Raw genomic sequence first — 13,893 nt, forward strand, 5'->3', positions numbered from 1 at the left:
AAGCCTAGTAATTTCTAAGTTAGGGACATGTTCGGCACAATTTTATGGGCCGAAAGGCCTGTATTGTGCTGTAGATTTTCTGTGTTTCTACGTCTAAGTTTCTAAGGGGAAGGTGACAGTAACTCGAATAACCACATGCTACAACAGTGGTGTGCAGAAGGGCATCTCTGAGAGCACACCACATCAAAACCCAAGGGGAAGGGCTACAGCAGCAGAAGACTACATTGGGTTCCACTGCTGTACCTAGTGGATGCTGAATGTATGTTGTTACGAACGTGCCACAACTCTGAGGGGCCGAAGGGTACAAAGTCGCCCCCTCCTTTTTGAGAATCGCAAGATCGCTATTAATTCGGGTCTGGGACCCAGGAAATGAGAGAGAATCCACAAGGTTTTGGAATATGTCCTGGCCTCAGCGGAAACAAAACCCCTGATAACGGCTATTGTCTCTTGGAGACGGAATTGAGGACTGTACCATTCATTGAAGCCCCTCAGGGGATGACCAGAGTGGGCTGGTTGAGGGATTGCATCATCCCAACCTGATTGACATCTGAGACCCCGTGAGTAAGGATAAAAGAGGGTCTGGGGAACACCCCTTTAGACGCACCAGGAGAAACGCTGGAAAGCCAGTGACAGCGTTTTATAGCGAACACCGGTGAGGGCCCGTGTGTGCCCTCCCTTGCCAGGGTAGTGGGCTCATCACAGAAGAACGGCTTAGCAAAAACAGAGGCCACAAGTGAATGGCCACACCAATGGGACTTCTGACGGATCAAAATCATAAAAAGGAAAGCCGGCAAGTTTCTAAAAATCTCTCTCTCTCCAACCAAAGGCTGCAGCCTGCATGAACTGAGTGACTTTTATATTTCCATCGGACAATACATTATCCCCTAGACAACGATAGAGCTATTTCTTATTGATTATTATTATACCCGCGCTTTTAGATTTAGTATTGACGACGTATATTATCTGTATGCTTGCATTGATATTATTTTTGTGTATTTTTATCAATAAATACTGTTAAAAGTAGTACCATCAGACTTCAATGGACCTCTCTATCTTTGCTGGTAAGTGACCCAGTTACGGGGTTCGTAACAATGTCATTAATCATGGAAGCAACATCGCATCAATGGCTACACTGAGAAAGTAAAAAAATGAAGAACCAGAGCTGCAGAGCTTGCGCCTCCCCTGGTTGTCCAGAAGATTACAGCACTCTCAGCCTTTACACCGGAAGCTCCAATTACCATGGTCTACCCAGCTGAAAGTTCACAGAGCACATGGTGTTTTGGTTGTGTTGCTTGTTTTGCTTGGCACTTTATTTTAGCACTTTCTTATAGAGCACAGTTGTTTGTGCAAGAATGGGGTATATTGTAAATAGCATACAGCACAGAATGTAACGACGTACACAGTTATTCTGGGCTCTGCCAATCCTTTTGCAACTGCAGTGAATTACAGCTTTCCACAGGCAGTGTCTTCTGTTGCTTTTTATGGAGATGTTCTATATATAAATACTTGATACTTGGAGGTGGGAGAGGCAGGGAACACATGACTGATATGACTTGCTACTGGTGCCAGTATGCAGAGCAGCAGCTGGACTGTGAGGATAAATAAATTGCATCACAGAAAATCTTTCATGTAGATCAGTGGTGAAGGGGAACTGCATTGCGCTTTGCATTTTGTTAAAGGGCGAAGAACAATAAGTATTTTTCTACTGCTTCTGTGATTGGCACTTACACTAGCATACTCACTAACATTACAGGTTCCCCATATGTTCCAGCAACCATGTTAGTAGATTGGTTCCCTTTGTGATTTTAGTTCTGGGTGGGAAAAACGGTAAACTTGTTGCAATCAGATGAAGGTACTGTTGAATGCTGTGTCACCGTGTATCCTCTACAAAGACTGCAGATTTCACAGGGATGTTTGCACAATGATGATAAATAAGGAAGTATTTCTTCTGCCTTCCTCTCCTAAGCTCTCTGCTAAACTTACCGTGCAAGCATCTCACATTCTTAGATATAGAATAGGTTTTTGCAGTAAGCAGAATTTAACTCATTTGGAAAGACAACGCTATTCCGAAGGTGAAGATCTGACAAATATGTATTCTTTCCGGATGCTTAATGAAATGCTTAACTTTGATGTCCTGTTTCAGCCCTAAACAAACTTTGAATCATTTATTTAGCCCCTTCGGCTTCCACGCCATTAAACCAAATCCTCATTGTCTCAAATTCTCTAGCCAATCTCTAGTTTTCTCTTACAGTGATTTTAATTCAACTCCACAGCCCATCTTCTGTTGTACCCAACCAAATCTATCCACTGCTCTGTGGAACTGGAATTATCTTCACTGCACACATCACAGAAACTCAGAAAGGCATCACCAACATCTTCACAGTCAGGGCAGATAATAAATCCACAAATGCCGACCACAGCCATACAGCAATAATGGTTCCTTTAAAAAAAAACAAGTGGTCACAGAATCGGTCTCTTCAGTCTTCCTTCTCTGGCCTCTGGAATTTTCATTTTGAACATTTTTAGATTATTTCCCCTCCCAACCTTCAAAACTGTCCTAAAAATTGTTTCTCATCAAATTACCCTTTTGGTTACCACACTTGTGAGTCTGTTGGGGTAATCTATTGCATCTGGTGCTCCTGGTGCGGCCTCCTCTACATCGGGGAGACCCGATGCAGATTGGGGGACCACTTCGTCCACAACAGACAGGATCTCCCGGTTACCACCACTTCAACTCTCCTTCACATTCGGATATGTCCATACATGGCCGATGAGGCCAAACTTCGGTTGGAGGAACAACATCTCATATACCGTCTGGGTAGTCTCCAGCCCTTTGGTATGAACATCGAATTCTCCAACTTCCAGTAATTCCCTCCCTCTCCCTTCCCCCATCCCACCTTCACTCTGTCTCCTCTTCTAGCTGCCTATCACCTCTCATGACTCTGCCTTTCTCTACTACCCATAGTACTTTCCCCTTAGATTCCATCTTCACCTCTCTTGCCTATCCCCTCCCTGTTTCCTCTCCCCCACCCCTTGATCTTTCCTCTGATTGGTTTTCCACCCTCCCCCCACCTTTATAGGGCCTCCTTCTTTAGTCCTGACGAAGGGTCTCGACCCGAAACGTTGACTGCTCCTTTCAACGGATGCTGCCCAACCTGCTGAGTTCATCCAGCTTTTTTGTACATCTTAACCTTTTGGTTACCTTTCTCTAATCCAAATCCAGCACTATGAGTCATGCTAATCTCTCCCCACTTGTCGACCAATGAAATGTTCTTTTACCCAAAGTATGCAGTACAAGTAAGAGTCCCTATAGTTACCACACTGCAGATAAATACCACCTTGCACTGTACTGCACCACCCCATGTCTAACTGACTAGCTACTACATTGCACAGAGCTCAAGGAGGGAACACAGCAAAAGGTGAGAGGGAAGGGTTACAAGTATCTGGAGCAGAGAGCAAGTGAAACAAGAACAATGCAAAATGAAACCAGACAATACTGGAAACAATCACAGGCCAGACAGCATCTGTTGAAAAGGAAATATAATGGATCCCAGTTAAGCAACACCCACAAAATGCTGGAAGAACTCAGCAGGCCAGGCAGCATCTATGGAAAAGAGTGAACAGTCGACGTTTCAGGTCGAGACCCTGATGAAGGGTCTATTTTGATAGATAGATACTTTACTGATCCCAAAGGAAATTATAGTTTCACAGTACCATTACAAGCGCACAGATAAATATTAGAAGAGAAGTAGAAAGAATATAAAGCAAGTTACTGCAAACTGTCTAACTGGGGGGCGAGGGGGGGGTCATCACCGCCCCAGATACAGGTTGACTCATTATAGAGCCTGATTGCCAAGGGTAATAATAACCTCATATAGCGCCCTTTGGAGCAGCGCAGTTGTCTTAGTCTATTACCTAAAATGCTCCTCTATTCAGAAAAGGTGCCATGAGGAGGATGAGAAACATTGTCCAGGATTTCCATAGAGTCCTTTGTTCTACCACAGCCTCCAGTGTCCAGTTTGACTCCTATAACAGAGCCAGTCTTTCTAATCAGTTTACTGAGCCTGTTGGCATCACCCACATTGATGCCAGTGCCCCAGCACACCACCGCAAAGAAGACTGCACTGGCCACAACAGACCGCGTGTTACTTTGGATTTACAGCAACTGCGGATTTTCTTGTGTTTGGGATTCCAGTTAGTTGAAGTTTCATGGAAATAGCTAAAAAAGTATTTTAAAAAAAGACAAATTAACATTTAGCTGAGCAACAAATTATGTATTTCATTGAAATACAGAACAAATTATAACTTTACCAATACTATGACAGTACTATAAACTATGTATTAGTTCCTAATAGTTATTAACAGTGAGGTATGCTGCCACATTCTTTTGATTGACTGCAAATGAACAAAATTAACGCAAACACCTAGTGTAAATACAATGCCATTGATGATTGCATCTACCAAATCTTCATTTTCACTGCAACATTGAAGATGACTGTCAAATTCTTTGTAGATCCCAACTTGAAATAGTGAAATTATTTTATTTTCATTCCAGGTTATTTCTGGCATCTCCAAGCCTGAATGCTTGAAACTTCAATGAGCAAAACAGTACTGAATTGCCTTACTGCTTATTTGTCGCCAACTTGCAATGACAAAAATCACTGTTTTTTTCAAAACGCAAGTATATGCAACCGCTATTTAAAAACTGTTTGCTCCAGACACGGTGTAGTGTAACAGCCACAGAAGTGCACATGTTTGATGCACTTTGAAACTGTTTGGCAACAGTCTCCAGCCCTAATTAAGTGGCATAGTATCTCAAATAAACAATGGAAATCCCAGCTATTTTCTCAATTAGTTTTTGTTCTTTAAGAGTTGTCCCAAATAAGCGGCTGCTCCAATTAACCGATGGCCCAACTGACTGGAATCTACTGTGATTAATGTTTCAGATCAAAGATCTCTCAGCAGAACTAGAATGATATTTCTTTTTTTTAAAGGAGTAGTTTTGTCATATTTTATCTCTCTTTCCCAGTTTTGATAAATGATCTTGAAGTGGAAACATTACTTTTTGTGGGGTCAGATTTATAGCACAATCCAAATCCTTGCATGAAGAATGTATTTTATTTTATTCTCATATAAATTGATGTTTTTGGTCTTGTTAAAAAGACACAAATGCCAATGTTCCCTTGCACCAATCACTGTCTCCTTGGTGCTGTACTCAATTCCACCTCAAACTTCCTTGCTGCTCCTGTTGCTGTCCCACCCGCTGCTCCACTTACAGCCTACTTACCTCGGTATTCATCATACACACACACGCCCTGACCTGCTGAGTGCTTTCAGCATTTAGTTTTTATTTCAGATTTCTAGCATTTGTGGTTTTCCCCACTTTCAAAAGCAGTACAATTACAACTTCCCTTCAGGGAATGATTCATCATAATACATACTTAACTCAGTTTATGCTGCCTGTCAAGTTTCAAATCATTATTATTACCCTAAATATTCCAACTCCAATGCTCCCAATACAGAAAAACACCAAGACCCAGATTAACAAGTTAACCCTTGCTGCAGAGGCTCACTGCTTCACTTTAATTTGCAGTATATCTGTCCAGTGCTTTCCCAATATTCAGATTCACAGTAAAATTCTTGCACAATAGATCCTGTTCTTTTCAAACTGGGGGTGATATGTCTCCCCTCCGTTTCATTGTGGCATCTTCCCACTTCATCCTCAGTCCTGAGGAAGGGTCTCGGCCCGAAATGTCGACTGTTTATTCATTTCCATGGATGCTGCCTGACCTGCTGAGTTCTTCCAGCAATTTGTGTGTGTTGATCTAGTGATATAGTTGTGTTTCTCTGGCTGCCCTCACTCTGCTGTATTACAGGACAGAGAAAGAGGATGAAAAACAGCACAAAGCACAGAGAATTGGTGTCACTTGGCTATCCTCCATGACAAATATAATTAGTTGCATGACATTTACTCATATCGGTTCTTGGCACAATTGGAAGATTCAATTATAAAACAACTGAAAATCTCACATTTATTATATCTATGTATGTTTGATCTATTGTGAGAAATTCCCTTTCTCCTAGGTGCCCTTGGTAGCATTTTCTCAATTCCACGCATTTGAGCGATGCCACTCTCTGCTGGTTTAAAATATACCCAACTTGTGCCTGGAATAAATGACGGGTGTTGTTGATGTGCCGAGCAGCAGCTGGTTGGGCACTTTAATTAATTTATTGTGATATAAAATGACAGTGCATCAACAGGTCCAAAAATAACTGGCAGGAATTAAGGATCAATAGGAAGATAATGCCATCACATGAGGAATCCAACAGAAAGTAATAAATTATACAGATTTCCTGTTTTTATTTTACAGCAGCCTGTAATGACATGGAACAAATCAGTAATACTTTGCACAGCTGAGTTTCAATTTTAGCCTATTAACTCTGGACTGCAGAAAATGCTACCAAGGGCACCTAGGAAAAAAGGAACTTCCCACAATGTGCAATCAACACATGTATCCTGTAGCTGAAGCAGAAATTGTTACAATCAACTCATCAACATAGGTATGTGATACATAACTTTTTTGGGGGTATCAGATTCACAATCTAACCCTTTCTAAAGGTCACGAAAAATTCATTTTATTTTACCTGCACGTAACTGATATTTTTGGTCATATTAAAGGCACAAATGCCAATTCTCCAACTGCACCACTCAGCGTCTCCTTCCTGCACATTCAATGCCACACCATAGTTCCTTCTTGCTCCAGTTGCTGCCCCCACACTGGTCTCCTCACACCCTGGATGCCAAACAACGTTGTAACTGAAATGGGTGAGGCAGTGGCTGGCAGTTCGGCTGGAACCAAGAGTGAGAATTTTCTCCATCTGACTGGGTGAGTGTATTCAGAGAATGCTCGAAGTTCTCAATGCCATTCAGGGCAAAACAATCTTGAATTATGCAAAGCATTCACTCCCTTTACCACTGGTACAAACACAGTTTGAGTGCATACCTTCTACAACATGCACAAAGGAAACTTGTCCCTTTTTTGGTTAAGCTCATCTTCCAAATCCATTACTTCTACCACCTAGAAGGACGAGGGCAGTAGATGGAAAAGCCATTAGCTGCGTGTTTCTTCCAGGTTAAACGTGTTCCTGATTTGTAATTATCACGGTTCCTTCACTGCAGCAAGAACTTCTCTGTCATCATGAAGAACCTTCACCGCAATCTCTGCAACAGTGTAAGAAGGATCTCTCCAACACAGCCACGAGGACAGTGGAAGATGTGCAGTAACTAATGGCCTTCCCAGTGACATCCGCATCCAACAAATGAACATCCGAAACAGCTTCCCTTCTTTTTAAATCCTTATATGGTAAATGTTTAAAAGTTTAGGTCTCAATAATTTTCCCTTTAAAAGCACTGTATAAAAATTGAAATGTTTCCAAAAGTCAACTATAAGCCCAGTCAGACTAACATAGAGATGTAATGCATATTTTATGGGCTCACATAGCAATACAATTCACAAAAGTCTGCACTTCGACATGCAGGCAAGAATAAAGGTGTTACCCTTCCAATTACTTCCTGCAGTTTTCTTTACCCTATTTTATGTAACAAATAACTTCACATTTCCATTCCATTAGACCTGCCCCTTCTCACCCACTCATCTTTCTGTTACCATTACAGATTCTTTTCATTCTCCATGACATTTAGCTCCCCATTTTGCTTTCTGTCCTTGTGCATATGCCATTGGGTTACTGTTTGGGCTCAAAAAGGATGATGGAATTACCCATTAAAGAACTTTAACTTTATAAGCGTATGGCATAGGTTTGGACTACTCAACTTTTGCTCTAGCCCACATCCAAGTTCTTTTTGGACTGTTAATGAAGATCTGCAAGGTGAAGGGGGTGGAAAAGTTAATGCATATTCAATCACAACCAAGAGAAAATCTGCAGATGCTGGAAATCCAAGCAACACACACAAAATGCTGGAGGAACTCAGCAGGTCAGGCAGCATCTTTGGAAAAGATTATAGTCAATGTTTCAGGCCAAGACCCTTCATCAGGTGGATCTCAGTTCAAAACGTTGACTGTACTCTTTTCCAAGGTTTCTGCCTGGCCTGCTGAGTTCCTTCAGCATTCTGTGTGCGTTGAGTGCACATTCAGTATCAGGGCAACGTAACATCTGCCAGGTAACATTGCCAATGAAAGATGAAGTCGATTGTCCTTTGGTTGATCTCATTAAAGCAAAGCAATTAATAACATCCAAAATAAAAAGGTTTGAAAACCAAGCCACAGTTCAACCTCAAAAAATCAAACACTTTTACCTTCTCAAGCACTCAAAAGTTGTACTCATTTTCACCTGGTATTGATAATGATTTAAACATCATTCTGAACTATCTCCACCTCAGCCTCTACTTAATGATTTTGCATTATGTAAGGTTTCAAACTAACCAATGAAATGAAAAGCAACTTTAAAAAAATATATAGGAGGCACACTCAACTGTTCTTTGCCTTCAGTATATTAGGGAATAGTTGTTGCTTTGACAATGTAATAGGAAATAACTAAATCCTATCAGACTCCATAGTGCTTTTACTGACTGTTCTTTCCACATAACAACAAACCTATTAATTTATAACTTCGTGCAAGCAAAACATTGTAGTACCAAGAGAGTAACATGTTCTCTCTCCTCATCCATTCATGCAAAGTCTGTCCCTTTTGTAGCCTTTTCCCCCTTGTATGTATTACAACAAACCAATCATTTTCCTCCTGCTTAAACACGGATTTAATAGTTCAGTGATTCTGTTACTGAATAATAGATCCAGGACCAATCCTATTCAAATCCCATTTTACCAGTTTGACCATAGAAATATACTTTAAATGAAATCTGGAAACAGAAAGCTCGCACAAGTAAAATTGCTCATGAAATTCTTGGATCATTCAGACGATTCACCGAGCTCAACTAATGACTTTGAAGGGAAGAACACTGCTATCTTATGATTACTGAAAGATACTGTCGATCTGAAGTGGCATTTCAACCCTACTGAGGGGCAACTCAGGATGGGCAACAAATGCCAGTCACGTAAGCAACATCCACATCAGAAGAATTAATTAGCAAAAAATAGGCTCCGCATAAATTAACATTCGAGTGGTTTGATTGGGCATTTTTGGTGAAGAACTCGTGAAGTTCGATGGATTCAGTATCAATAGTAAATGCATGGTGCAGCATAGACGCCAGTGTTACTGTGCTCCTTCTCTAACTGTGATGCAAGTGAAGGTAGGCAGTGTAAATTGTTCCTAGAAACAACAACAGAGGATCTTGGTGTACGCGTCTACAAATTCCTGAAACTAACAGGGCACAGAGATTAGGGGATTAAGATAATACAGGGTATATTTACTGAACAGGAAGGTCATGAAAGAACCATGTGTCTGTAATCTGGCAACAATCAGTATTCTGTAAAGTTCTGATCACCACACTACAGCAGTAGGGAGAATGGAGAGGAGATGATGGTGGACATTTCCAGGGGTAGAGAATTACAGTTACAAGGAAAGACAAGATCTTTGAAATAAGGTGAATGAAAACATCAACTTCCTCTTGACAGAGAGGTCAATAAACATCACAGATTTCAATGACAGGAGTATTGGAGGGGGTGGGTTAGGAAAAGCAGGGTCTGGATCTTACTGCTTTAAAGGAGGACGAAGAAAGAAGTATTTGGCTGAGTGGTGTAAAGAGCTGTGAAGACACAAGAGACTGCAGATGCTGGAATCTGCACCAAAAAAAAACAAACTGCTGGAGGAACTGGACAATCGATGTTTCAGGTCGAATCCTGAGATCAGACTTGAACAGCTACAACCTATAATGCGGCAGAATGAGAGTTAGAAGTTGGAAGTAATTTGCCCACTCCAGATTCAGAAGGTAGACCAAATAGCTTCCTTCCATTTTTAGGATTCTTATTACACTCAGTGACCACTTTATTAGGTACCTATTGCATGCTCATGGTCTTCTGCTGCTGTAGCCCATCCACTTCAAGGTTCAACATGTTGTGTTCAGAGGTGCTCTTCCACACCCCACTGTTGTACCCACAGAACTGCTGCTCACTGGAAGTATTTTGTTTCTCACACCATTCTCTGTAGAGAATGTTGTGCATGAAAACCCTAGGAAATTGGTAGTTTGAGATACTCAAACCACCCCGTTTGGGACCAACAATTATTCCATGGTCAAAGTCACTTAGATCACATTTTATCCTCATTCTGATGTTTGGTATGAACAACAATTGAACTTCTTGACCACGTCTGCAGGATCTTATGGAAGGAGTTGCTGCCACATGATTGGGTGATTATATATTTGCATAATCAAGCAGGTGTACAGACGTACCTAATAAAATGGCCACTGTGTGTATATTCAAGAATAATTTGTTTGTTTGGTTAAAGTACAAGATTACTTACCACTAACAAGGCCAATATTTATTGGCCATCTGTAAGTACCCTCGAGAAGTTGAGAGTATGCCACCTACAACTGAATGGTTGCCAGGTCATTTCCAAGTCAACCAAACGGGATGAACCGATCTGAGCTGCACTCGCCTCAAGTCCAGGGAAAGGTGGTTGATGACTTTTTTCTGAAGGATGTTAGTGAACCCATTAATGCTTTTATAATTATACAAGAGACAACAGACACTGTACTCTGGAGTAAACAGAGAGAAGGAAATAGTTTAACGCAGGAATTTTGGATCGAGGGTAAAATGGAGATGATCAAGAGCGTAAGTGTTAGAGGAGGAGTACAAATACTTCAGGTTTCAGATTTGGATGACATAACTGAGTACCACCATCAGGGAGGAGGTACAGGGACCCATACTCAATGGCTATGGAACAGTTTTTTCCCCTCCACCATCAGATTTCCAAATGGTCCAGGAACACTACCCACTGGTGCCAGTGACAATAAATCTTATTCTGATTCAGAGGCTGAGAATTATAAAATCAACGGTTAACCAGAAGCCAGTGTGGGATAACAATAACACTACCCAAATATGAATGAGCATCAAGACACAGGGTGTAGGCAGCAGAGAGGTTTAGAAGCTCTCCAATTCTCAAGGGTGGAAAATAAGCGGCTACTAGTAAACAGGTGTGAAAAATCAAGCTCAAGATCAGTTTATTGTCATTCAACCGTTCACATCAGAATGTGTTTTAATATCACTGGCACACGTCATGAAACTGGTTTTTGTGGCAGCAATACAATGCAATACATAATAAAATAGAAAAAACTGAATTACAGTATATATATACACACACACACACACATGGACACACACACACATATATGTAGATATATACACACACATATATTAAATAGTTACATTTAATAAGTAGTGCAATAATAAAAATAAAACACAAGAACAGTGAGGTAGGGTTCATGGGTTCAGTGTCCATTCAGAAATCAAATTGTTGAGTGTGCGCCCTCAGGCTCCTGTACCTCCTTCCTGTTGGTGGAAATGAGAACAAGGCTTGACCTGTGTAATGGGAGTCCTTAATGATGGATGCCAACTTTTATGAGGAATTGCTCCTTGAAGATGTCCAGGATAGGAAGGAGGTTATTAAAGTCCACAGAGCTGACAAAGTTTACAACTCTCAGTAGCTTGCTTCGATCCTGTGCGGTAGCATCCCAACCCCTATACCAGATGGTGATGCAACCAGTTAGAATACTCTCCACAGTATATCTGTTGAACTTTGCGAGTGTCTTTGGTGACATATCAAATCTCCTTACACTCCTAATAAAATATAGCTGCTGTCATGCCTTCTTTACAGCTGCATTGAGTTGTTGGGCCCAGGCTAGATCCACAGAGATGCCAACACCCAGAAACTTAATATTGCTGCCTCTTTCCACTTCTGATCCCTCATATCCCATGGTGTGTGTTTCCTCATCTTACCCTTTCTAAAGTCCACAATCAGTTCTTTGCTCTTCCTGACAGCGAGAGCAAGGTTGCTGCTGTGACACCACTCAACTAGCTGATGCACCTCGCTCCTGTATGCTCTCTCGTCACCATCTAAAATTCTGCTAACAATAGTTACGTCATCAGCAAATTTATAGATGGCATTTGAGAGGTACATAGCCACACACTCTTGGGTGTAGAGTACAGCAGAGCAATGGGCTAAGCACACATCCTTTAGCTGTGCTAGTGTTGATTGTCAGAGATGTAGAAATGTTACTTCAAATCTGCACAGACTGTGGTCTTTCGGTTAGGAAGTCGAGGATACAGTTTCCAAGGGAGGTAAAGAGCTTTTGCATTAGAAACATAGGAACGATTGTGTTAAACACAGAACCGTAGCCAATAAACAACATCCTGACATAGGTATCAGTGCTGTCCAGGTGATCCAAGGCCTGGGTGGTGGCAGGGAGTTCAGTAGTCTTACAGCCTGGAGGAAGAAGCTGTTTCCCATCCTAACAGCTCTCATCTTAATGCTACGGTACCTCCTGCCTGATGGTAGGAAGTCAAATAGATGGTTGGACAAATGGAAGGGATCATTGACAATGCTAAGGGCCGGCTGTACAGTGCCTTGAAAAAGTATTCAGCCTCAAAAGATTGTTCACATAATGAGTATTACAATTAGAGATTTTGTAATAAAAAATGATATTTTTTATTTTTGAATCACACGCTTCTTTTTTCCACTGTATAGCCGAAATAGCAGGTAAAATTGTAAAGCATGAAAACTAAAAATTCAGAAACTGAAATGTGCGCAGTTCAAAAATATTCATCCCACTTTGCTCAGTTCTTAGTTGAACCACTTCTTGCACCTATGACAGCCAGTAGTCTTTTTGGATAAAGTCTCTTAGCTTTGCACAATGTGATAGAGCAAGATTTGCCCATTTCTCCTTGGAAAATTGCTCAAGATGTGCCAGGTCAGTTGGAGATCAGTGGTGGACAGCAATCCTGAAATCTTGCAAAAGATGTTCAATCAGGTTAAGGCCAGAACTCCAACTGGGCCATTTAAGGACCAAAATTTTCTTCATTTGAAGCCACTACGGCTTTGCCCCTTAGCAAGATTGTCTGAAAGTATGTCATCAATTTCTATGTGGGCACTGATATGCAGCTCTATTCTGCCAGTTGTTCTCTTGACCCTTGCAACCCCTCTAAATTGTCAGACTGTCTGCTAACCTCTTTAAGCTCCAGTGCAAAACAAATCCTTCACTCGCTCAGGAATGATCAAAAACTTTCTATTCTCAAGCTACTGAAACTGTCCCGCTAACTGACAATTATGTGAATTTGAGGCAGATCATTTGCAGAATCAGTGTCATATTTGATCTCACTCTGAGCAATGATGATTTTTAGTTACCCAAGTTCTTTTCTCCCTCTCCCTCGGCAGAGTGGAGTGTGGAGGCTGTGGCATCATCAGTGGACCGATTTGTGAGATAAGCAGACTGGAAAGGGTCCAATGTAGCAGGAAGATGGGAGTTAATGCCATCCATAACCAGTCGTTCCAAGCACCTCATCATTGTTGAGAATCAGAATCTGGTTTAATAACATTGGAATATGTTGTGATATTTGTTAACTTTGCAGCAGCAGCACAATGCAATATGTGATAAATAAAAAGAAAAAGCTGAATTAAAGTATATGTATATTAAATAGTTAAATTAAAATAAATAGTGCAAAAAAAATTTAGAAAGTGAGATGGTGTTCATAGGTTCAACGAGTCCAGTGCTACTGGACAGTAGTCATTGAGACATGTTACCATCCTTGGGCACCAGGGTGATGATGGACTCCTTGAAGTCTGAGGAGACAGTGGACTGTCCCACAGAGATGTTTAAGGTGTTTGTTAGTACCTCTTTTAACTGGGCTGCATAGTCCCCAAGTACCCAACCAGGGTATGTTATCAGGCCTGCAGCTTTATGAGGGTTGCCCTCCAAGGTCTTCC

General features: G+C 41.3%; 1 protein-coding gene across 3 annotated transcripts in view; it reads right to left on the reverse strand.

Moving 5' to 3' along the window:
* The window catches only part of cap2 (cyclase associated actin cytoskeleton regulatory protein 2), a 200,147-nt gene that overhangs the window by 69,440 nt on the left and 116,814 nt on the right, over positions 1-13,893 (reverse strand). For 2 of the 3 annotated variants that reach the window (XM_059945493.1, XM_059945495.1), the window contains exon 5: positions 7,833-7,880. The exons of the other annotated variant lie outside the window; for it this stretch is intronic. In XM_059945493.1, coding sequence (XP_059801476.1) covers positions 7,833-7,880 — 48 coding nt within the window. The remainder of the gene's footprint in view (positions 1-7,832; positions 7,881-13,893) is intronic. 3 annotated transcript variants of the gene reach the window in all.

The sequence above is a fragment of the Hypanus sabinus genome, chromosome 20 (assembly GCF_030144855.1).
Source record: "Hypanus sabinus isolate sHypSab1 chromosome 20, sHypSab1.hap1, whole genome shotgun sequence".
Taxonomy (NCBI): Eukaryota; Metazoa; Chordata; class Chondrichthyes; order Myliobatiformes; family Dasyatidae; genus Hypanus; species Hypanus sabinus.